Source organism: Ochotona princeps, chromosome 15, assembly GCF_030435755.1.
Source record: "Ochotona princeps isolate mOchPri1 chromosome 15, mOchPri1.hap1, whole genome shotgun sequence".
NCBI lineage: Eukaryota > Metazoa > Chordata > Mammalia > Lagomorpha > Ochotonidae > Ochotona > Ochotona princeps.
In genome coordinates, this window is record NC_080846.1 from 7,241,913 (window position 1) to 7,264,276 (window position 22,364).

The following is a 22,364-nucleotide window of genomic DNA, read 5'->3' on the forward strand; positions in this document are numbered from 1 at the left end:
GCTGGCCCCTCAGCCATGGCTTTTGTGTATGCTTGTAAATGATGAGTGATACCAAGCATTTCAGCTCAGGTCTCCTACATGGGTGGGTGTATTGATTTGTTCCCAAAAGGTCCTCCAGTTTCCCTCCTCTAAACCACCTAGTTTCAGCTTCCTCATTTACCTGACAAGTGCAGTAGCCTGGTTGATGGAAGTCCCCTAGAAGTCACTTCTCACCTGTCATGTTCTCCCTCAGCAGCCCTCACTCCCACACATCACCAGACCTGCTTCCCTTAGCAATCCACAGCCCCCTATCCTACAGATCCTCAAGCCTAGTCCTCCCACGATGTACTGTGCCAACTTGGGGCCCTGCATGCTTACCTAGGGCCAATACCTAGGGCATGCTGTGCAGGTCTCCATCTTCCCCCAATATATCTTAAAAAAAAAAATGGAATAGGCAGCCATGTTGGCATACTGGTATAAATAACAAAATTTGGCATTAGTCAGGCCTAGGATGCCCTCACCTGAGTTTTCCCAGAAAGTTCACCTGCTGTTCACTCTGTTAGGCACAGTCCAGGTGGAGGGACTTCATAAAGTTAATGGAAAAAGCAGAAAACTCCATTATATAATTTCTTTAGATGAATATAAGTATATACATGTTTGCCTACATATCTGATGATCTTACATTTTGCATGAAGGTTGCCTTCTATCAGAGAGAACATATGATATTTGTCCTTTTGGGATTGGCTTATTTCGCTGAGCATAATGGTGAAACTACTTTATAGTATGCATCTCTATTCCCGAATAGAAGACGGATTCCCAGTGAAACTGTTAAATATATCTTGACAACAGGGTGCTGAACTTTCTATCACTTCTTGGCCTTTTGGCTAAGATCAAGTATAGGATACTGGACTTCCTACCATTGTCTATACCTACAACGTCATGATGCACTTAGCAGCAGAATGATGGACTTGTGACTGTTGCTGAAGGGCTATACTATTGCAATAATAAAGGGGAAACCAGTGTGGGGACGAGGGGCTGGAAAGGGCGGAAAGGGAAATCCCAGAGTTTGTGGAACTGTAAAATGAAAAATTTTTAAAAATTAAGAAAAAGAAAAAATTGGAAACTCCATGTTTTTCTCAGATCCACATGTTCCAAGATAATTCAGATTTGACATAAACACTGAAACACAAAAACTCAAAAAAAAAAAACCCTAAATTAGGACAAGTTCGATGTGGCAGCAGGGAAAGCCTAGAAATCTACACCAAGGTTGAGAAGGCATTTGCAGCTCTGTCTCTGGACAGCACGAAGCACAGGCCAGAACACCCCCCAGCAGTCTCACACACAAAATCACAAACCACAAACTCCGCAGGGGTGGGGCAGGGGCGGGATCAGCAGCAGCGATGGAAGCCCACCCATCACAATATTGAAAACATTACCCAATGGGACAAAGACCTTACCAAGCTAGGCCAATTCAAAAAAGACCTGTATCCGAGACAGAGCAACACACGGGTCAATTTGCTGATCAAATAATGCAAATGACAACATTTTAATGCCATGGTTTGTTGTGAACCAGAGAGACAGAGTTGAAAGAATCGTACTAACAAGGCCCAGAGAGGGACCAGACAGGGATCCTACAGCCCAGCACCCCACCGGCCAAGGCCAGAGGGCCAGCCTGTTTTGGATGTTCCTTAAGGACGTTGGGCAGCTGGGCTGGTTAGGTTCAAAGTTTTTACACACAGGTGTGGGTGCCAACTGGTCATTCCCCTTCTCTCCTTGGTTGAGTAGGTCTTCTCCACCGTAGCTGGACTCATGCAGGTTCCACATTCTTCCTCGCACTTGCTCTGTCCACCCTCACCCTCCACCTTACAGGTCCTACCAGCCTGACCCCCAGTGTGGCTGCTAACCCACACTGCCCACGTCGGTGATGTTAAGGGCTTTTCTGCAGGAGACATCTTCCCATTTCCTGCCCGGCCACCTCCCCAGGGACCAGCAGGTGCTCTGGAACTACCCAGCCTCTGGGGCTCAGTCAGACTCTGATCCCCGAGGGACTCCTCTGGGGTCCCCTGCCTTCTTGGGCTAGAATGTGAGACGTGTGTGTACCTGTTCTGTGGTTCCTGGGACAAGCAGCTGCCCCAGGTGTTGAATGAAATTCCACCTGATCTGGCTTCTTGGTAACACTGGGGTTCAGTTTTGGCCCCAACCTCACTCAAATACAAGATCAGTGGGAAGATAATGACAAGAAAATTTGGCGACAAAAATAAGGTGCTGGAGGCGGCCCAAGTAGGCACCGTGAACTGGAATAACTCGGAATGCGAAAATAAGTTAACTTAAAAGGCCAATGCATGGGGGAAGGTTTGGTGGAGCACCCTCCCACCCTGCCTCAGCTTCCTAGAAGTGGCTGGGTGGCTGCGCAGGCTCGCAGCCTATCAGCACACCTGCTCGGGCCTGCCCATCTCCCATGGAGGCAGGGACGTGCAGTCCTGCTGTTTCAGGGCCTTGAAGAGCTGAATGGCTGGCACTTGGGGTGTGGATGGGCCTGGGGGCTTCTTGTCCCCCAGAACTTGCTCTGGGGCCCCAATCTCAGGGCAGGGTCCAGGGGAAGAGGGTTGACTCCGCCATGAGGGAGGTCCCAGTCCCAGGCCAGGGAGGAAGCAGTAGTCACCCACCTGCTGCAGGACCAGGAGCCCCTCAGAGTGGGGCGAGGCTGAGGTCACATCCCCCCGAGGCTCTGCAGGGCTCTGGGCAGCACTGCTGATTGCGGAAGGGGCAGTGCTGGCCACAGGGCACTTGGGATGCAGGCTTGTGCAGGGAGGGAGTGCCACGTAGCCCTCAAACCCTGGCTTCCCAGGGTCTAGGGTTCCAGGGGGTTCACTGGCCAGCCCAGGGCAGAGGCTAGGGTTCTGATGCCCCGGAGATAGAAGCAGGGGAAGGCCCGGAGAGAGAGGCAGGGAGACTAGCGGGGCTGCTGAGGGCAGGGTGAGTGCCAGGTCAGCAGGGGTGACATAACCAGAACCCACAGGCGGAGCCTCTGGTCTATCCTTGGGGGCCTGTTCATCCTCCCTTGGCCCAGGTGTGGGAGGGGCAGGATGTCCATCTGACTCCAGGGTGGGACTCCCCAGAGCCTCCAGGCTGCGTTCCTGCTGCACCAACTTGGCCTGGCTCTGCCCCAACACCTGGGCCAGCGGGACCAGTTGCACCTGTCCTCCAGGAGGTAGACACAGGTACTCCAGGGAGCCTGAAGGCAAGGACTTCTGGCTCCTTCTGGATGGCTCTGAGTTTCCCAGCTGGCCAGACATGTCAGGCAGAGAGCAGCTGTGGGGGGACCCTAAGTAGGAGCCACTGAAATCGAAGCTAGAAGCCTGGCTGTCAGGGCTGCCAGGGCTGCTAGGGCTGCTAGGGCTGCTAGAGGTGGCTGGTGGGCTGAGTTGGGTCCCTGCAAGTGGCTCCGTGGGCAGATTCAGAGTGGCAGGGATGGTATCAGGCCCAGGTTGTGATGGTTCATGAAGCTCTTTAGGGTCCTCTATGGTCAGGGGGGACACTTCGCTGATTCTGAAATCAGTGGAGAATGGCCTGTGGAGGGAGAGATGCTGGGAGTACCATGGGCAGGTGGTTCAGCTGGGGCTGGGTGTGGGGCTGGCTAGGACATCTGGGAAGGCCTGACTCCACCCGGGGCTCCCAGGGACCACCAGAGCAGGACAAAGCAGGTGGGGAACAGGGACACAGGGGGACATTGGGCCTGGGTATGGTCTCCCGGGTCCTGATCTTCCCTCCCAAATCCATGAACTGGGCAGTCCCTCTCCACATTACACAGCGCTGCCTTCTGCTGTTAGTTCAGTGTCCATTTGGCATCTGCAGTGAGTCACAGGCCAGAGGCCCATCCTACCAAGGGGTCATCCTGCTCTATGTTGGGGAGCCCCCACAGCCCAGCACTCACCCCTCAGGCTCAGGGAGGTGGCTGCCCCAGGGCCCCTGGCATAGGGAGCTCCTGTTGGGGAAGGCCCAGGTGCTGTCAGGGAGGCGGAGCCGTGCACTGCCATTCTGCAAGAGGAAGCATGTTGGCGCCCATGGGTGTGCAGCATTGGGTGCTAGTGGAGGGGATACAGGGAGCCCAGCCACTGGAAGACTCCCTTTGGCATCTCATCATTAAGAGTAGGTACGATTTCTACATGAGGGAGAGGTCTGCAGGGGCTGGGCACCACCCGAGGCAGGGCCAGCGACGTCTGAGCACATACCCCATATTCCTCTAGGCTGGGTGTGGCTGCCTGCACGCCAGCCTCCAGTCCCGCTGTAGTGGCCCTGTGCGTACCTCCTGTGCACCCCACCCGTACCCCCAGGAGTTCTGCTTCTACTCTGGGTCTGTGCCCAGCCTTCAGGGCCCCCTCCCATCCCACCTAGAAGCCTCCGGGTCCTTTCCCACGCCTGCTCTGCGCAGCGGCTGTGTCTCCCAACAGCCCCTCCACAGTCCTCCTCTGGAGCCCGCTGCTTCCCCTCTGCCAGGTCTTACCTGGAACAGGTGGCTCTTCCTGGGACTGGGGATTTTCTCCTTCCACTTCTGTGTCAGCCTGGAAGAACAGCAGCAGGCACCCAATGGCCAAAGACCTCAGGGTGCAGAGGGGAGACGGAGGCCAGGGACTGGGTGCTAAAGAAGGGATGGACTGGAGGAGGCTGAGCTGTGTGATGCCTGGTGGCCACTGGTGTCCTGGGAAGCCCTCCTCAACAGGAGCCCCGGGGCCCTTACCTGTACCCATAGGTGCCACTGAAGCGCAGAGCTAGCAGGAAGGCCACGGTGATGATGACCAGGACAAAGGCCAGCACCCATGCAGGCAGCACTGGGGACAGCAGGGAGGAGTGGGTTGTCAGCCTCGGGGGCTGGTCCATGTCCCTCGAGAGCCTGCCCTGTGCTGGCCCAGGTCTCTGAGAACACACTGCCTGGCAAGGCGCTGCACACAAACAAGGAAAGCAGTGGTTTGGGGCTCTGCTCTCTGCCACCTGCCAGGTGACACACGAGGGTTAGGTGCTTTTCAGCAGCAGGAGATTCTTTGGGAGAATGGAAGACTACTGAGCGACTCTGGCCTTCTCCCAGGCTGGGCCATGGTCTGCCCAGTCCTGGCTCTCTCCCTGCAGTGTCCACTGCCCGTTGCCATCCCAGCTCGACTGGCTGTGGCCTTAGGTGTTGCTCCCAGAACCTCTTGTACTCTCTCTCAGAAACTCTCAGGCCTTGGACTTTGTCCTGGGGTCCAGGTAGGGATAGCTGAGGGGAGCAATTAATACAGCAGGTGCAGGGAGGTAGGGTGGGCCAGAACCTCAGACCTGAGCTCTCCCATGCAGGATGCACAGTCAGCACTTGGTGTCTTCGATGCCATGGGGACCAGATACTGGGGCTCAGCCACCACTTAGGTGTGGCTGCCACCAAAGGCCATATCCCTAGAGGCCTAAGGTCCAGCTGGAAACAGGGTATTGTTGAGTCTAGCTTTCCTCTGTGCCATCAAGGCCCCACTTGTGATCAGTGCCACAGACTAACTGTCACTTGCCAAGGACTAGGGGACAAATGGGCTGGGGGAGGCCCAGGCAGGCCTCCTATTACTGTGCCTGCACCAACCAGGTCCTCTGCCCAGGATGACTGCCCCAGGAGTGGCATGGAGGCCGGGGAGACCTACCCCACTCAGTGGTCCAGGATTGCTCATTACTCCACTCGCTCCAGATCCCATTGTAGCCGCCAGGGGTGGGCCGGACCCTCACTCGGGCCCAGTACTTGGTGGAGGGCTCCAGAGCTGTCAGGGTCATGCCGTGGGCATTCTGCACGCTCTCCGTCCTGCTGTCCTGTGGGGTGGGGTGGTAAGCACAGGGGACTGGGGCCCTCAGACTGGTACAGGACTCCTCCCATATCCACACCCACAGTGATGGCCCCTATCCAGCCCTCTGACATCACAGCCGCCCCCTCCTCAGCTTCTCTGTTTTCCCAGCATGGCCGGGCTGGTGCCTGGCTTTGGGTTCTGGGGTCCCAGGGCTGCTCCTGCTCTACCTAGCCTCCCCTTCCCCACGGCCTCCATGTCTCCATTTGCTGCCTGGAGAGCTGGGGTCAGCTTAGCGCTCTCTGTGCACACTTGTGATTGCTCAGCAGCAGCTCTGCTCCAGCCAGGAGCAGCTCTGCTCCAGTGGTTACTAGGCACTGGTTCTGGGGAAAGCACCAAGATACCCACTTCCTCACTTCTTAGGACAGAGGACAATTTTGAACTGGAATTTCTCAGCACCCTCTTCCCTGACTGCTTCCACCCCTTGCAACATAAAGTCAGATGTGTTCAAGGATGGCTGCATTCAAGGTCAGCTGTGTCCAAGGTTAGCTGCACACAAGGTCAGTTGTGCAAGCCAGTTCTGTTCTCAACAGAGCTTCCCAGCAGGTGGGACAGTGACCTACTGACTGCCCAGGGTCACTGTCTCCGAGTCCCAGCAGCTCCCTCTGACTGTACCTGCTGGTACCAGGAAGCTGGCAGGTGGGCTCCTCTGGGTGTTTCCCCTCTCAGCACCTCCCTGTCACAATTCCCTACCTGCTTCCCCACTTCCTCCCACACCCAGGCCTTCACCTCCCATGTGGCCGTGTCCTTTCTGTACTGGATCTGGAAAGTGTGCTCAATGTGGCTGTAGGACATCTGCTGGGCCTTCCAGCGCAGGCTGAAGCTGTCCCCTTCTTTGGTGACACTGAGGGTGGGGCGGGCCATCTGAACTGTGGAAGGGAGACTTTTAGGGGTGACCGGGAACATCCGCCCTCTGATGGGATGGGGCCTGTTTTTATGCTGGAGGCAGGCTCTGCCTCTCTTGGCCCAGTTTACCGCCCCCCAAGTCTGGGACATCGTGACATCTCTGTGTTTCCCCATCTCCCCAGAGCACCTGTTAGGGAGATGCTGAGCTGCAGGTGGCTCAAAGCATGGCTTCCTCCTTGGCCTTAAAGTGACAATAAAGCCACTAGTGACCTGTCACCTTCCTTGCTCTTGGCCATGGTCTAGCCACTGTCACATATGCTTACAAGGCAGAAACTTTGGAGATGAGTATGAGGGATCCAATGGTGGTATGCATAAGTCTGGTGAGGGCAGCAGATGCAAGGCAGGGGTGGGAGGCAGGACAGAAAAGGAAGGTCCTGGCCCCAGGGCGTCATCATTTGCCCTCTTCTTTGGGTGTTGTCCTTGCGGTTCCTCTGCCTCTCATCAGAGAGGTTTCTGTCCCTGTTGTGCCCGGAATGGCTTTTCTCAAAAGAGGCAAACGGGAAGGCAGGGCCAGCGGGAGCCCTGGTGGTCGACTGGGGTTATCCCAGTCAACTGGGATACTGCTGCTCCAAGATCTGCCCGCCCTCCCGAGGACAGGGTTAAACTCACTGTGGTCTGAACTCTTGATGAATTTCTCTTCTTTCCTGGGCCTAACTGAGAGGGTGTAGTGGCCATGGGTGTGGGGGTTAGGCACAGGGATACGGCAGCAGAACCGGGTGTAGAGGCCATGCAGCTTCTCTGGGAGCACTGGAGAGCATTCTTCCTCCCTAAGGAGCACAGCTGGGCTGAGGGCAGGTGGGAGGCAGGGCCGTGGAGGAGGGGCTCTGGAAGGGCGGGGCCTTCAGAAGGAGGGGCTTCAGGAGAGAAGGGTCTGTCTTGAGCTGGGGCTGCACATTTCCGGCCATGAGGAAAAAGGGTGGGGATAGGGCAGAGCAGGGAGGACAGGGAAGGGGACACTCACATTGCATCAGGGCTGGCCTTGTAGAAGAGGCCGAAGGACACGGAGCTGGTCACTTGGGACCTCACCTCCCAGGAGCAGGTGAGCTCATGGGCCCCGTTGAAGAAACACTGCAGGTTTTGTGGCTGGGCTTCATCCCCTGAGAGAAGTGACATCGCTTGTTCTGTACTTTACTCATTCCAATGTTCTCAGGGTGGAGTGTTAGGGTGTGGGTAACTGCGTGAGTGCCCCCAGGGGGTCTGTGTCCTGGGCGCTTAGTCCCGGAAGTCTCACCAAAAAAGTGAACAGATTAAGGGTGAAGACTCCACAGCATCCTAGCAGCAGGAGGTGATGAGCGCTAGGGGTGTGTCCCAGGAGGGAGGGCAGTTAGGGAAGCTGAGCACTCTTCCTGGCTGCCCATGGGGTCTGCCCTCCATCATCCTCCAGTGGCCCTGCCCTTTCTCTCTCCCTCCCTCATACCTGGTTGCGAGTCCCACTGGATCTCTGGGCTCCACTCGCTAGGTCGCCCCGAAATTACCCCATCTGGGGCCAGTCGGGTCCGTACTCGGGCCACATAAGTGCTGCTAGGCCAGAGGTGCTCTGGGTCCAGAATGACCTGGGAGGAGTTAGCCACGAGGCTGGAGGCTTCCTGTGGGGACAGAAGGGCATAGCAGGGAGCCGCAGGGCCCTGGTCCCAGGGAGTGGGTTACAAGGGATGGAGGAGACTTACCTCCCAGGAGTCGTGGAGCCGCTTGTAAAGCACCTCAAACTCCAAGGCCTCTGAGGACAGCCAGGAGCTCTGGGACTCGTTCACGGCCGTGCTCCAGTTCAGCAGGAAGTAGTCCCCAGTGGCAATGATCTGCAGGTTGGTGGGAGGGGGTGGCTGGACTGAGGGGCGGAAAAGGAGCAAAGGGTGTGTGAGGACCAAGGTCCCATGGGACACACACCTCAGGGGGAGTGGCCGCACTCGGATGCCAGGCTCAGTGCTGCCTCCATCAGGAGAGACTTGGGGAGCTGTGGCAGTCGCAGAAGGCTGTGCATCTGCAATACCAGCTCATTACAGGAAGGGGGCTGCAGCTCATCTCCCTCCAACCTCTTTCTGCCCTGAGGTTCCCCCGCTCCCCAGAAGAGGGCGCTGTGCTTCATGGCATTCTGCACACCACTTCCACCTGCCCAAGGTCCAGAGCCACAGCCAACGCCCAGCACAAATACCTACTCTTGTAGGGACTTGTGGGATGTCTACTCCCCAGACAGAACTCTAGTGTCTTTTCTTGTCCCGCCACAGCTCACTGAAATTCCTCCACCATTGTCTTGTGACACCAGGTAGATTTGCGATTCCAAATTAGCCTCTCTGAGCCAAGGGGTGGATTTGACCTCCTCCGCCATCTCCAAGGCAGACATGTGACTGCCTGGTGACTTCTGGGGGTGAGGTCAATGAGTGAATGCATGCATCTTCAGGCACTTCCCATTTAGTCATTCCCTCAATCCTAGCCAATGTACATCTGTTGGGACCTGCTGGGTTGGCTAAGAAGAGGCATTCATGGAGGCTGGGAGGACTTCCCCTGCTGTGTCTGTGACTTATTGTTGAGGGAAGACTTTAGACCCGCAAATATCACACAAGTGACAGCTGAGTGTTAGAAATACAGGATGACAGGTAAGTAGCATGGAAGCCACCTCCTCCCCAGCCTCTCAGGACAGGCATCACTCATCCATCCCTATACTGCCAGCTCTACAGGCATCACTCATCCATCCCTGCACTACCAGCCCTGATTCTTCCATGGAGAGGGAGACCTCAGCAAGACCTGTGAAGCTGCTCCCCTCGGCACAGGCCGGGAACCCAACTGCAAGCCTGTATATCCCCCTCAGGAGGGTTTCTTCTGCTCTCTGGCTTCACAGATGGAGCAGGCAGGAGAGGAAGTGAAACATACTTCACTCAGTGCCTCCAAATGTGGGGGCCTTGGAGAGGAGAGGTCCAAGGTAATCCCATCTCCCCCCCTGCCCCCGCACCTTCCGGCCTCCCTGATCCACAAGTCTTTTCTGCCTGGACTTGCCCTCGGCTGCTAGAGACAAGCCCCCACTGCACTGCACACTGCTAGCCCAGCCCATTTCTCTTCCCCACCCTGCACCTGCCCCTGTGGCAAGGGACACTGCATATGCATTGGCTGCTTCACTTCTGATCCAGCTCCCTGCTAATGTACCTGGGAAAGCAGCAGAAGATGCAAGAGCTTGGGGTCCTGTACCCATGTGGGAGAGTCAGAAGACCCTCCCAGCCTCTGCCCAATCCAGCCCTGGCCATTGCAGTCATCTGGGGAGTGACCCAGTGGATGGAAGTTTAACTCTGCACGTGGTCATTCAAACTCATCCCACCCCACGAGGGCTTTGTAAGGTACCTTGGCCTGCAGCATATACCCTGGGTCCAACAGGGGAGGGCAAGTGCTGGGTCAGATGGGCGGATGGCCCACAGCCAGTCTGACAGGTTGCTGCCATCACTGTTCACCTTGGGCATCTCAGAAAAGTCACCTGCCTCCTCTGGGCCTCAAGGGCCTCACGTGTGAAAATGGGCAGTTACAGAAAAGAGATGGAAAAACTGAGAGGTGAGAGCTCTTCCAGGTGGGCAGTTTCCATGGAATTCTTGTGGTGCACAGAGCCCATGAATGGGCAGGTGGTAGGTGTGGCTAGGGCACGGGGCTCCTCTCACTGCACCTGCTCCAGTACCTTTATGGTTAGACTTTGTCCTCTTCCTTTCCACCCTCTGGATGCTCTCTCTCAGCAGCCCACCCCCACATCCTAGCCACCTGGTGGGTGGGGGGAGGGCTCTGTCCAGGCAAGACCCCAAGTGCACCCAGGGAACCCGGACCTCACCGTGCTGGGTCAGCGTGACCATGAGCTGGATTCCTAGAGGTCTGTCTGGTTGGAATGAGAAGGCATCATTGTCGGCGAGGACAAATTGCTGGTAGGGAATGACACATTTCCTGGGCACGCAGCGGTCAGAGGGGCACTGGGACCAGGGCATGTCATCGCTGATGTTACAGGACACTGGCTCTGGAGGGGAACTGTTAGGGGATTCCAGGGATGAGCCCAGATGCAAGAAGAGTCACTCATTCATCACACACAGATTGTGTGGGTACCATGTGCTAGGCTTCGTGCAGGGTCAGGGGTCTGGAGGTGAACAACCCACACCCAGCTCCCTGCCTTGGGGCGCTGCCACCCTGTGGGGAGGAGGTGCACACATTCAACATCCAAAGGAAGCATGTGGGGCCTGAGCCTGGGGAGGGTCACACTGGGTGAACTGCCTGCTGTGTTGGTGACACTGTGGGGCTGCCAGCACACCTCTAGGTGAGCTATCGCCTATAGCAAGGGCTGGGGTCTTTGCACATTGGACACAGAAATCAGGTAGGGAGGCCCAAGGCCTGAGTCCTGTGGTCTCTCCATTTGCAGTAGTGAGAATAGCAAGCATGGGAACCTGAGAAGGATGAGCCAGGGAGAGCTAGGCCAGCCTGGTGGTGGCCCTTGCACCCTGCCATCACCCACCAGTCCCAGAGATGTGAACTGTGAGATGCCCCCCCCACTCCATACCTCAGCCCCTCCCACTCACTTGTTCAAGCTGCGGTGGAGGGTCATAGTGATGAGTCGCCCAGCATCCTCGGTGTCCGCCCACCTGCAGACCAGGCAACTGGTGTAGTCATTATAGCAGCTCAGGGTCTGCAGTGGGATGGTTTCTGGGGTGGGAAGGCGTGACACAAAAGAGAGGTCATGCATGTTAGGGCATCCCACCCAAGGAAGAGGTCTCCCAGCATCGTGCTGACAGGCAGGGGGGTCCTTGAGGTTCCATGGCGTCCTCTCCTGTCCTGATCAAAACGGGAGAATATTGGCGTCCCTGACACCTGTTGGCCCGCGGCTCTGGTCTGGGAAGAGGGCATGTGGCCCCCAGAGTTACCACAGGAGCCTCGCTCTCTGGGAGCTCTTGGGAAAGGAATCTCCCTGCCTGGGGAGCCTCCCAACATGAGCAGGTGGCTTGAGGAGTGAAGCTGCATGCCAAAACTCCGTAGGAGTACCAGGGAGCCCGGGCTGCCACCATGGGGAGTGGACACAAGGTCGATTGAACTCTGCAAGGGTGGGGATAGGTGGAGGCGGAAAGACAGAAGAGGCCTGGGAAATGAAGACTAGAAGGAAGCAAGGAGTAGAGGGAGGGAGCGAGGCCAGTATGGCTGGTGGGGGGCTGGAGGATGCACAGGGGTCCCGGAGCCCCTACCACAGACCTCTCAGTGAGGATGGGGCCAAAGGAGAGGTGGTCCTTCTCACTGTGGTCTTTCTCACCTGCATTTGCCATGCTGAACCTCCAGCACAGAACCAGCAGGGCAGCATGGAGCGGTCTGGGGGTTAGCGCCATCTTCTGGCCAGCTCTGGACATGCAGGTCCCCGTGCAGGTGGACTTGACTTGCATGTAGGCAGGGAAGGAGCCCTCACGGCCAGGGCATCTTGTGCCCCTGCCCAGGTGGGGGCCAGAACAGCCCCATGTCTTCAGCTCTCACAGTGATTCCTCCTTCTGGCCACTGCCTTCACGGGGCCTGCAGGATGAGTAGTCAGCTGGGGGACTGGGACACAGCACAGAACCCAAAAAGGAGACTGTGACATCGGGCGCCCTGGGACAGTCCCTCCTGGCTAGTCTCAGTGTCCAGAGGCTGACCCTGAGGGAGGTGGGCTTGCCAGCGCCTGAGACACTGGGTCTCCATGGGTTGTGCATCCCCCACCCTGCAGGAGATGGCCCCCAGGGGAAAGCGTGGCATTCTGTTTGTACCAAGCTCCCTGAAGGCTTGTGCACAAAGCTGCTGTGCAGAGCTCTGGGTGCTGTGGGTGGCCAGGAATGGTGGCCATTCCTGGGTGCGACTCTTTCACACACACACACCCCTTTGGAGTCTGGTGCTCTCCTGCCCCAGCTCCATCTGCCGCTCTGCTCCTCACTGCACCCTCCAGTGCCTACAGAGGCTAGGGGGCTCTTCATTTTCCATTTCTTGCACCCTGGAAAGTACCTGCAGCAGAGGACAGTGGCTGCTTCTCTCCTGTGAGATTGTTTGAAATCCCAGCGTTGAGCCGCACACACACACATGCAAAGGCAAACATACATGTCCATGAACATGCATGTACAATGTGCACACAGACACACATATACAAACACGTTGGCACACGTGTCCACACATGCACATGCAAACACACACAATAGGTACTCCGGAAGCAAACTACCTCATCCAGCAATGTTCTAGAAAATGAAGTAACGATTAGTGTGAATGGAATGCTCCATTTAAAAAGCTAAGATGGGGCCAGTGGCTCAACAGGCTAATTCCCCACCAGCAAGCAGCAGCATTTCATATGGGCACTGATTTGTGTCCCAGCTGCTGCACTTTCAGTCCAGTTCTCTGTTTATGACCTGAGAAAGCAGTGGAGGATGGCTCAAGTCCTCAGGCCCCTGTGCCCACACGAGAGACCTGGTTGGCTCCTGATTTCAAACCAGCCCTGCTCTGGCTGTTGTAGCCACTTGTGAACTAGCAGATGGAAAACCTCTCTGTCTCTCCTCCTCTCTCTGTAAATCTGCCTTTCAAAGAAAAATAAACAGCTGATTAAAAAAAAAAAGGAAAACAGGAAAGCTGATTTTTCACAGTTCTGGAAACTTTCTAGATCAAGGTGTGGGGGAGGGGAGGTCGGGGTCGCTTCCTCCTCTCCTTGCTGTGATCCCCCATGGTGGGAGGGCTCCATCAACTCTCTGGACCCTACTTCTAAAAAAAAAAAAGATTTATCTTATTTTTATTGAAAAGTCAGATATACAGAGACGAGGAAGAGACAGAGAGGAAGTTCTTCTGTCTGATGATTCACTCCCCAAGTGACCACAATGGCCAGAGCTGAGTCGATCCGAAGCCAGGAGCTTTTTCCGGGTCTCCCACACAGTTGCAGGGTGCCAAGGCCTTGAGCTGTCCTTGACTGCTTTCCCAGGCCATAAGCAGGGAGCTGGATGGGAAGAGGGACTGCCAGGATTAGAACTGGTGCCCATATGGGATCCCAGTGTGTTCAAGGTAAGGATTTTAGCTGCTAAGCCACCATGCTGGGCCCTCTGGGCCCTTCTATTGGCAGGGCACTAATTCCACTCCTGAAGCACTTCTCCAAGGCCATGCTTCCATGTAAAACCCCACATATGTGACTCGATTCTGACGCATAAGCTACAGCCTATTGCAACCCAAACCACAGACAGCAAGTCACCATTCTGTGCCATCAAAGACTTAAGAGAGTGAGCGTCAGTGAAAGCACAAACAGGACCCACCATGGCAGGGTTTGGCAGTGGGGTGAGTGGGCCCCCAAGATTTGAGTGTTGGAAGCCTGGTCCCCAGGGTGGCAGTGCTGGAAGGTGGTGATGAAGGGGGCTGGAGGGAGGGATTCCTGTGGGTCTCACTCAGGAAGAGGGGTATCCTAAAGCAAGCCCCCCAAAAGACTGTGGATGCGACCAGTTGCTTTCCTGTTTTTCTACCACATGACAATACCATCAAGAGACCCTTACAGGGCACTGGTGCAACCTTGTTTGGAGCTTCTGGTGTGGGAAGACAAGGCAGGGAGGTCAGTCTAGGTGACCCGGCAGCCCTGCAGCGCCAAGTTATCTCTTGGGGCTGGCATAGTGATTTAGTAGGTAAAGCCACTGCCTGCAATACCAGCATTCCACAGGAACACCTGTTGGAGTCCTGGCTGCTCAACTTCTGATCCAGTTACCTGCTAATGCGCCTGAAAAAGCAGCAGAAGTCCTTGGTACCCTGCACCCAAATGGGAGACCCAGAAGATTTTGGCTGCTGAATTTGGCCTGGCCCAGTTCTAGCCATTGCACCATCTTGAACTAGAGGCTGTGTTTCCGGCAGCCTTCTGCACAGAGGTGTGAGATGGACTAGGAAGTGTGAGTAGAAGCAGTGTGTGTGTGTGTGTGAGTGTGTGTGTGTGTGTGTGTGTGTGTGTGTGTGAGTGAGCATGGGTTCCTTGAAGGGACCACAGGGATGACATTTGGCCTGGTGGTTAAGACACAGATTAAGATCTCTAGATTCTGAGGGCCCCATGTTTGATTCCTGGCTCCCCCTTCTGATTCCAGCTTCCTGCTAATGCAGACCAGGGGAGTCCTGCTACACACAGAGGAAACCTGGACTGAGGCTCTGGCTCCTGGCCTTGGCTCAGCCCAGTCCCAGCCATTGAGACTGTGCTTCTTTGGTCATTTCTTCCTTCCTTCCTTTCTTTTTTTTTCCAATTTATTCAGTTTTGTTGGAAAGGCAGATCTACAGAGAGGAGAGACAGAGAGAAAGGTCTTCTGCCTGCTGGCTCACGCTCCAGTGTCTACAACAGCTGGAGCTGAGCTGATGCACAGCCAGGAGCTTCCTCTGAGTCTTCCACATGGGTGCAGGTTCCCAAGACTTTGGGCCATCCTCCACTGCTTTCCCAGGCCACAAGCATGGAGCTGGATGGAAGTGGAGCAGCCCTGACACAAACCAGTGCCTATATGGGATCCCAGCACATGCAAGGTGAGGATTTAGCCACTAGGCTATCACGCTGGGCCTACATCTGGTCATTTCTTACTTGATGATAAAATTAGTTTCTAAGTTGTGATGTCCCCACTGTTTGGGAATTTTTCATGTATAACCAGATTCAGTTGGAAAAAAAAGAGAATATTACAGGGTTTTGAGGAGACAGAAATCTATACAGTGAAGAACAAGATCCCTTTTTTATGATTGTTATTTTAAAAAATTTAAGATTGATGTTATGTTTTATTTGAAATACAGAGTTATAGAAAAAGAGAGGGAGAAATGAGAAAGAGGGAAAGAGAGATCTTCCATCCACTGGTTCACTCCCAAAATGGCTGCAAAGGCTGGAAATGAGCTGATCTGAAGCCAGAAGCTTTTTACAGGTCTCCTGTGTGAGTACAGGGGCCCAAACCCTTGGGCCATCTTCTGCTGCTTTCTCGGATCATCAGCAGGCAGCTGGATTGGAAGTGGAGCAGCTGGGACCAGAATCAGCGTGCTTAAGGGGTGCTGGCACTGCAGGCAGAGGATTAGTCTGAATGCCACCGTGCCTCTGCAATTATCATTGTTTAAAGACATAAAAAGACTTCAGGTGAGGAATGTGCTGGACAAGCTCCCATGGGGCTTTGTAGTAGCTGAGAAACAGCAAGCTCAGCTCTTTCTAAAACCACACCCAGCTGTGTGCTGCTGAACTTCTGAGAGGTACAGGGAAATCATAGAAGAAGCAGATCCCATCCACTGCAGCAAGGGTTGGATGGGCAAGCGCTTTCACTCAGGAACCGCGAGGCCTCAGCAGACAGTGCAGTCTTGGAGACACTCGAACCACAAAGAGCCCAGTGGTCTCGGGTGTGCCAGGAAAACAAAAGTGGGGGGAATTCATTAAGATCCAGAAGCTTTGGCAGATCTCTGCAAACAGTTGCTCCAGGAGATCATCCAGGAACAACAAAATCCCAGGAAGAAAGACAGCCTGTGATATCAGAGGCCAAGAAAACAAGAAGACTTTTGAGCCAAGAATTGTTGTTGCAGAAAGCAAAAATAAGGAAATCCATGCTAACAACATTGAACCAAAACTCAGATGATGCTACCGTGGGAGCTGGCTGTGCACTAGGGGTAGGAAGGGGAGAGGGAACTGAGAGCTTGCTCCAAGTGTCTTGTTTTGGAGGCGCTTCGATGTGTTATTGAAACCCAAGTGCTAGGTCGGGGTTGGGGGGTGGGGGTGGGGAGGGTAGATCAAGTCAAGCGCATGCATTAGAAATGGAAGGATTAAAGGTCACCGAGAGGGTTGGGCTTTGGTACAGAGGTTCAGCCATTGCCTAGGTCACCTGCATCCCTCCCTGAGGCCCTGGGTTCAAGTCCTGCCTCTGCTACTAGCTGCCTGCTGAAGCGCACCATGGAGGCAGCCCAGGATGCTTTAACTGTCTCCTATCTTCCACTCACACGGAAGACTTGGGTTGAGTTTGGGGCTCCTAGCTTCAGCCTGACTCAAGCCCAGTACTTGGAGAAAAAACAAGCAAAATGGAAGATGTGTCTCTGTGTGTGTGTGCGTGTATGTGTGCGCGCTTCTCTATGTCTCAAACAAATGGAAATAAAATGGAAAAATTCACCAAGTGAATCTAAACATACTTGGAGAAGGCTGAAAAATAGGGGTGAGAGGAGAGAGAGTAAGAGAGAAAAGAGAAAACCAAACATCTTGCAATAAGGCCAGCCTTCAAAATCCCCATGCTTGTTAAGACCTTTAATGGTAGGAATAAAAACTGGGGGAAAAAAAAAAGAAGCAAAACCCAGGTTCACTTCAGACAAAGATGGCAATCGAGGACCACCTGCAGGGGTGTTTTAGAGAAAAGTGCATAGTGGCCACATCAGAACATTCCAGAAGGGATGTGATGAAAAGAAACAGAGGGGCAGAATCAAGGAAGGTAGGGAGGAGTCATTTCAGAGGTGCCTACATGCTTGGGAGCACACAGATCACTGAGGCGGAAATATGCCCCTGACCTGACACGAGATATGTGATCATCATGGTATCGGCCAACTACCCGAGACCAGGGACCGTGGTGCCCTCGCGTCAGAGGCAAGTAAGAGTAGATGATGCCACCATTTCCTTCATCTCCAGGTGCCTTCAACTCCTCAAGGCACCTTCAAATCCAACATAGTTGCTGTAGGAATTCCAGGAAGACCTTGAAGGGGCCTGTCAAATGGGTTAGAAACTCTTACCCAAGCAAAAAATGATTCTTTCTCCCTCAGCTAGAAAAATTCTAAGGGATGTCAGAGTGGACAGGGAGAAAGCGAGCGCCAAGAAGAGCAAGCAGGCTTGCCCAGGGAAGGTGTCACCACAGCTCACATCCCGTGTAAGGGACTGGCACAAGCAGCTGCTCACCTTTCCTTAACAAGTTTACCTGTGACTTTATCCATCACCCACTGGGTGAATGACAGCTCTAACAGTGACCCCTGAAATGGTACCGACATTCTCCCATTCCTGTCTAACACATCAGACAAGACCCGCATCAGAAATCAGAAGGTAAAAATTAGCCGAGTTGACTTACAATCAGACATTTTCTAGAATGCAAGACATCACCAATACAGCAAATAAAAGTACTATAAACGATAACCTGGAGAATCTTTTTTCAACAGAGACAAATGAGTGGCTGCCATTATAAATCAACCACACAGATAGGGAAGATGCGAAAGACCAAGAAGTAGACAGAGGCTGTCTCCATGTGCATCCTAAGCGGGATCCAATCGGCCAACAGGACAAGGGAAGATGCCAAGTAGCTATGAAATAGAACATTTCCATCCCCTACAGTGGAGGAAACACAAAGATCTCTTCCCTAAAGATGGCCCTGGCCTGGAAGGCGCTCCCAAGTGGATCAGCTTACCTACTATGAGGCCAGCTCGATGAGCCCTGCGCCAACTCTAAAGGTACAAGCTCTTGTAGCCGTTGGGAGCGCTTCCAAAGGCGCCAAGACACTGGAAACCTCTTTAGTGTCTACCAAGTGTCCATGAGTTTTACATTGATCAATGCTGCCTAATTCCTGTGGTTAATTACTGAGTAAAATCTGTATTTTTTTTTTTTTTTGTGGAAAGCTGCCCCAAATATGGTAGAAATTCAGTGAAAATTCAAGCTATAGAAAAAAAAAAACATGATGTGTTGTCATCCCATTTCTGTGATCAGAGAAACGAGGCATGCATCCTGCAGAGAAACTAGGTATGCATCCTGATGGGGGAACATTCTGGAAAGATTGCTACAATGAAGAGAGGGGGAGGGGCATAGATCTAGGAATCCTGGCAGCTAGGGGCTTCCCCTGCTATGCTACATAATTCTGAAGTGCTCCCCTTTTTGATAAGGCAGGGGCACACAGCCACATATTTAGTTGCTTAATGCTTGGAACAGCCAACTCCCTGACCAGCCTTGCAGCAGCAACTTTCCCTATGATAATACAGTCGAAGAGGGAACTGATGAGTGAAAGCTAACTGGAAAGGTTGGATCATGACAGAATGATGAGAAAGTGGGAAAGATGTTGGAAGAAACCAGCACGCAACCATAGTGAGGCCGTCTGTGTCGTTCCCCAGCGGGGAGCAGCACATCCACCTTTCACCCACAGGGCACACACCTGCCCACACCTGTGTGCACCTGAGACTCCGCCTCACTAAACTGACACACGCACACACACACAGGAGTCAAAATTCAAATAATCCAAGACAGTTCAGTACAGAGTACGCCAGATAGATGGAAAATATATATATATATATACATATATATATATATAGGGCAGACGTTTGGCATAGCATCTTGCCATGCTCCTGTGGTGCCCCATCCCCCTGTAGAGTGTCCTAACTCCTCTCCTGACTTCACTCCTGACTCCAGCTTCCTACTGATGCACACTCCCTGGAAGTCAGCAGGTGACTGCCCAAGTGCCGGGTTCCTGTTGAGGGTATGTGGGGAGTGAACCACTGGGTGGGAGATCTTTGACTCTTCTCTGTGTCTCGCCACTTTTCAAATAAATAAATAAATGTAAGCATAGGCAAAATAAAGACATAAGACACAGACTGATTGTCGAGAGCTTCCTGGCTGATGCACCAGGGCCCAGGACCCTCCTCCAGCCCAGAATGAACCCCACCTTGCCTGAGCCACAGCACCTCACAGTTCCTGGCCACCCTCTGGGGCTCCCAGAATCTCAACACAGCCACATCCCCACAGGTGCTTTCATACACTTATACTCTTTCTGAGTGAAGGACTCGGATTTTTTGCCCACTCTGTAAGCAGAAGGCCTGAGCAGGGAGGGTCCCGCCACAGGCACAAAGACATCAGTGATGAGATGAAGAGGGGTAGGAGGCAACTGCCAGCTGCCTTAATCTGAGCTCTCTCTGCCCCCACCCCTACTTCCCCAATTCCCTTAATCCCTTGCCAACAGATCCTGCCAATGAGGCTAGGCATCCCCCAGAATCCTGGCACCGCTACCAGCCCCAGCTGAACCCTGCCGGTTGCTCCTTCCCTCACTGCCCAGAATCCAAGCCCTAACCCCACCCTGCCACATTCCCAGAGCACAGGGGCCCACACGACACCCCATGAATCCCCCTGTCCTGTCTCTTCCCTGCCTCCCTAGGCTCGCTGTCTCCCCTTCCCACTGAGACCTCCCCAGCAGCCCAGCCCCCAGAACACGGGAACATACCTGTGTTCGGGCACCAAAGCTGCCTTCCTCAGAGTTCAGCTGGCAGCCTCACACGCTTCCTATTTATCAGTGCTGACGTTGCAAAGCAGCGGGAAGCGGCAGAAAAGAGGAAGCGATTCCTGCTCCCGCCCAATGGCCTTTAGAAGCACCACCCAGCTTTCTAGCACCATGGACCTGACACCACATGCCTATGTTGCAAGTGGCAGCCAGCACGACTCCTACCCAACTCTGTGTTCCCTGCACCTTCCTATGTGTACTTCAAGACTCTGTTCTTAGGTGTGCTTCCAGGCATGCTTCTCCGATGGCCCCTAGGGATGCCAAGGGAGGCATCTGCTGTAATCACAGCAGGTGTGAGCCCAGAGCCACACAGACCTGGGTTAGATTCCCAACCCCATGATTCTCAGAGTGTGACTGTATGCAAACCTCCGAGCCTCAGGACCCTCACCTGTCTCGGTTACAGCAGCATGCACACCCCTGGAGAAGCTGTGCATGGAGCCCAAGGCTGGTTGGCTTCCTGGGAAATCCTTAGTGCAGAGATGGGCATGCAAGAGCCCTCAGCAAAGGTGGCCCTTGGCCTGGTGGGCCCCTGGTGGTCCTCTCTACCCCTCCCACAGGGTCCAGAATCAGATACTCCCTGGCTGTATTACCTGACACTGTCTTCAGAGCTGGCAGGCTCTTGTTTCAGTCTGCAGGCACACAGTATGTGGTGCAGAGGGGACCCTTAGCCACTGGATATGGAATGAATGAATGAATGAATGAATGAGTGGAAAATGACTCCCTGAGCAAAGCAGTACTGGTGGGGACATGGTTACTAAAAAACAACAAAAGCCAAAAACATCAATTAATCCAAAAAAAGAAAAAGACCCTTGGTGAATGAAGTTTCAACATTTTAAAATGAGGGCCCGGCGGCCGTGGCCTAGCGGCTAAAGTCCTCGCCTTGAAAGCCCCGGGATCCCATATGGGCGCCGGTTCTAATCCCGGCAGCTCCACTTCCCATCCAGCTCCCTGCTTGTGGCCTGGGAAAGCAGTGAAGGACGGCCCAATGCTTTGGGACCCTGCACCCACAACCTGGAAGAGGTTCCTGGTTCCCGGCATCGGATCGGCGCGCACCGGCCCGTTGCGGCTCACTTGGGGAGTGAATCATCGGACGGAAGATCTTCCTCTCTGTCTCTCCTCCTCTGTGTATATCTGGCTGTAATAAAACGAATAAATCTTTAAAAAAAAAAAACATTTTAAAATGAGACAGGTGTGGTCATGGGCCTCTGCTGAGCCATCGTGGGTGCAAGCAGCCCTGATTACGCTGTGTGGAGGTGGGGAAAGCGGAGGGTGTGCGTGCCGGGGAGAGGGGAGTGCTGTGCTTGCCGGGGAAAGCCCCGATGGAGGCTGCAGGCCCCCAGTTCTCCCGGGTACTCCTGCCCCCATGCTGGGAGCTCATGTGGGGGTTTCCTGGGTCCAGTGATGTGTATGCCTTCCCGCCCACTACCCTCTCAGGTCACCCCAGGTGCACTGGGTGGTAGCAGCTGCCTGGTGCTCACTCCAGATGGCAGAATTCAACCTGGAGCTGGAGGGTGGGGCAGTGAGTTCTGGCTGGCTGTCCACTTGTCCGGTTGGCTCATAGATGCATGGAGGCCTTAGGTCCAGAGAGCAAACTGGGTTCAGGCACCTGCAGGATTTCTGCTGCCTCCAGGGCTTAGGACACATTCACTACTGCCTCCTGGCAAGACCAGAGTCCCAGTACCCACCACCAGGAGAGGCCAGGAAACCTTACCCATAAGCTGGATTGATCCTGGCTAAAAGCCCATGTGTGTCGGGTAGAAACTAGATCAGAAGCAGAGGCTGAGGGTGGACAGGGTCCATCGTGGGTTATTCAGGCAACTGCAGCTGCGGTGCTAAGTTCCTGCCAACCAAGTGGGAGACTTGAGTGGGAGACTTCCTGGCTTTGGCTTGGCCCAGCCCTGGCTGTGACTGTGGCAGGCATTGGAACAATAAACCAGCAAGTGGAAAAATCTATTTTTCTCTCTTTCATTCTACCCTTCACATGAAATTAAAATGAATAAATAAACATTAAAAAAAAACCTACCTTGCGTGGTTTCTTAGTCTTGGCTAGTTTTCCTGGCCCGAACTTGGCAATCACCAGGGCTTTATCACACAGGAAGGCATATATTAGAGGAAGTCAGCTGTCCCCATCCCAGCCCTTACAGCCATGGGTTGCGAGGGGAACCATGGCCTTGTTGTCTCTCAGGGGACTTGTAATCAAGATAGAGGCCCTGGGGTCATGACTTGTTGTGCATTTGCATTGCCAGCCAACCTTCCTCCCTGCCCAGGTCTCTCATACCTTGGCCTGAACTTGTGCCCTTGGAGTTGGGGGGATCCTGATGAGACTCCTTCTGTACATTGTCTGTCCCCAGGCCTCTCTTGATCCCCAGCTTCCATTCGGGCTCTGATGATCCACCTGCCATTAATCTTCTGTTCCATGCTCAGTCCT

General features: G+C 54.1%; 1 protein-coding gene across 4 annotated transcripts; it reads right to left on the reverse strand.

Moving 5' to 3' along the window:
* Positions 1 to 1,506: 1,506 nt before the first annotated feature.
* On the reverse strand, positions 1,507 to 21,772 carry CSF2RB (colony stimulating factor 2 receptor subunit beta). 4 transcript variants are annotated; one of them, XM_058673192.1, is made up of 15 exons: positions 21,648 to 21,772; positions 19,880 to 19,951; positions 11,992 to 12,242; positions 11,270 to 11,393; positions 10,537 to 10,727; positions 8,405 to 8,562; positions 8,155 to 8,323; positions 7,699 to 7,834; positions 7,347 to 7,504; positions 6,561 to 6,700; positions 5,637 to 5,799; positions 4,718 to 4,808; positions 4,484 to 4,541; positions 3,914 to 4,017; positions 1,507 to 3,549 (listed from the first exon to the last, which is right to left on the reverse strand). In XM_058673192.1, exons 3-15 carry the CDS (start codon positions 12,116 to 12,118, stop codon positions 2,406 to 2,408), a joined length of 2,763 nt encoding a protein of 920 aa, XP_058529175.1. In that variant the 5' UTR covers positions 12,119 to 12,242; positions 19,880 to 19,951; positions 21,648 to 21,772; the 3' UTR covers positions 1,507 to 2,405. The 4 variants fall into 4 exon arrangements, with proteins under 4 accessions (XP_058529175.1, XP_058529177.1, XP_004589823.2 ...); XM_058673194.1 differs by lacking the exon at positions 19,880 to 19,951; XM_004589766.2 differs by lacking the exons at positions 19,880 to 19,951; positions 21,648 to 21,772 and adding an exon at positions 14,219 to 14,308.
* Between the last annotated feature and the right edge of the window lie 592 nt (positions 21,773 to 22,364).

What these genes read in the sequence shown, in the direction of transcription:
- CSF2RB (XM_058673194.1), bottom strand. Translation starts at nt 12,118, where the DNA reads ATGCAAGTCAAGTCCACCTGCACGGGGACCTGCATGTCCAGAGCTGGC. An exon ending in AGGACACGGCCACATGGGAG is followed by an intron (nt 5,800 to 6,560) that starts GTGAAGGCCTGG and finishes CCCACCCCACAG; the next exon opens with GACAGCAGGACGGAGAGCGT. An exon ending in AGTGGCACCTATGGGTACAG is followed by an intron (nt 4,542 to 4,717) that starts GTAAGGGCCCCG and finishes CTGTTCTTCCAG; the next exon opens with GCTGACACAGAAGTGGAAGG.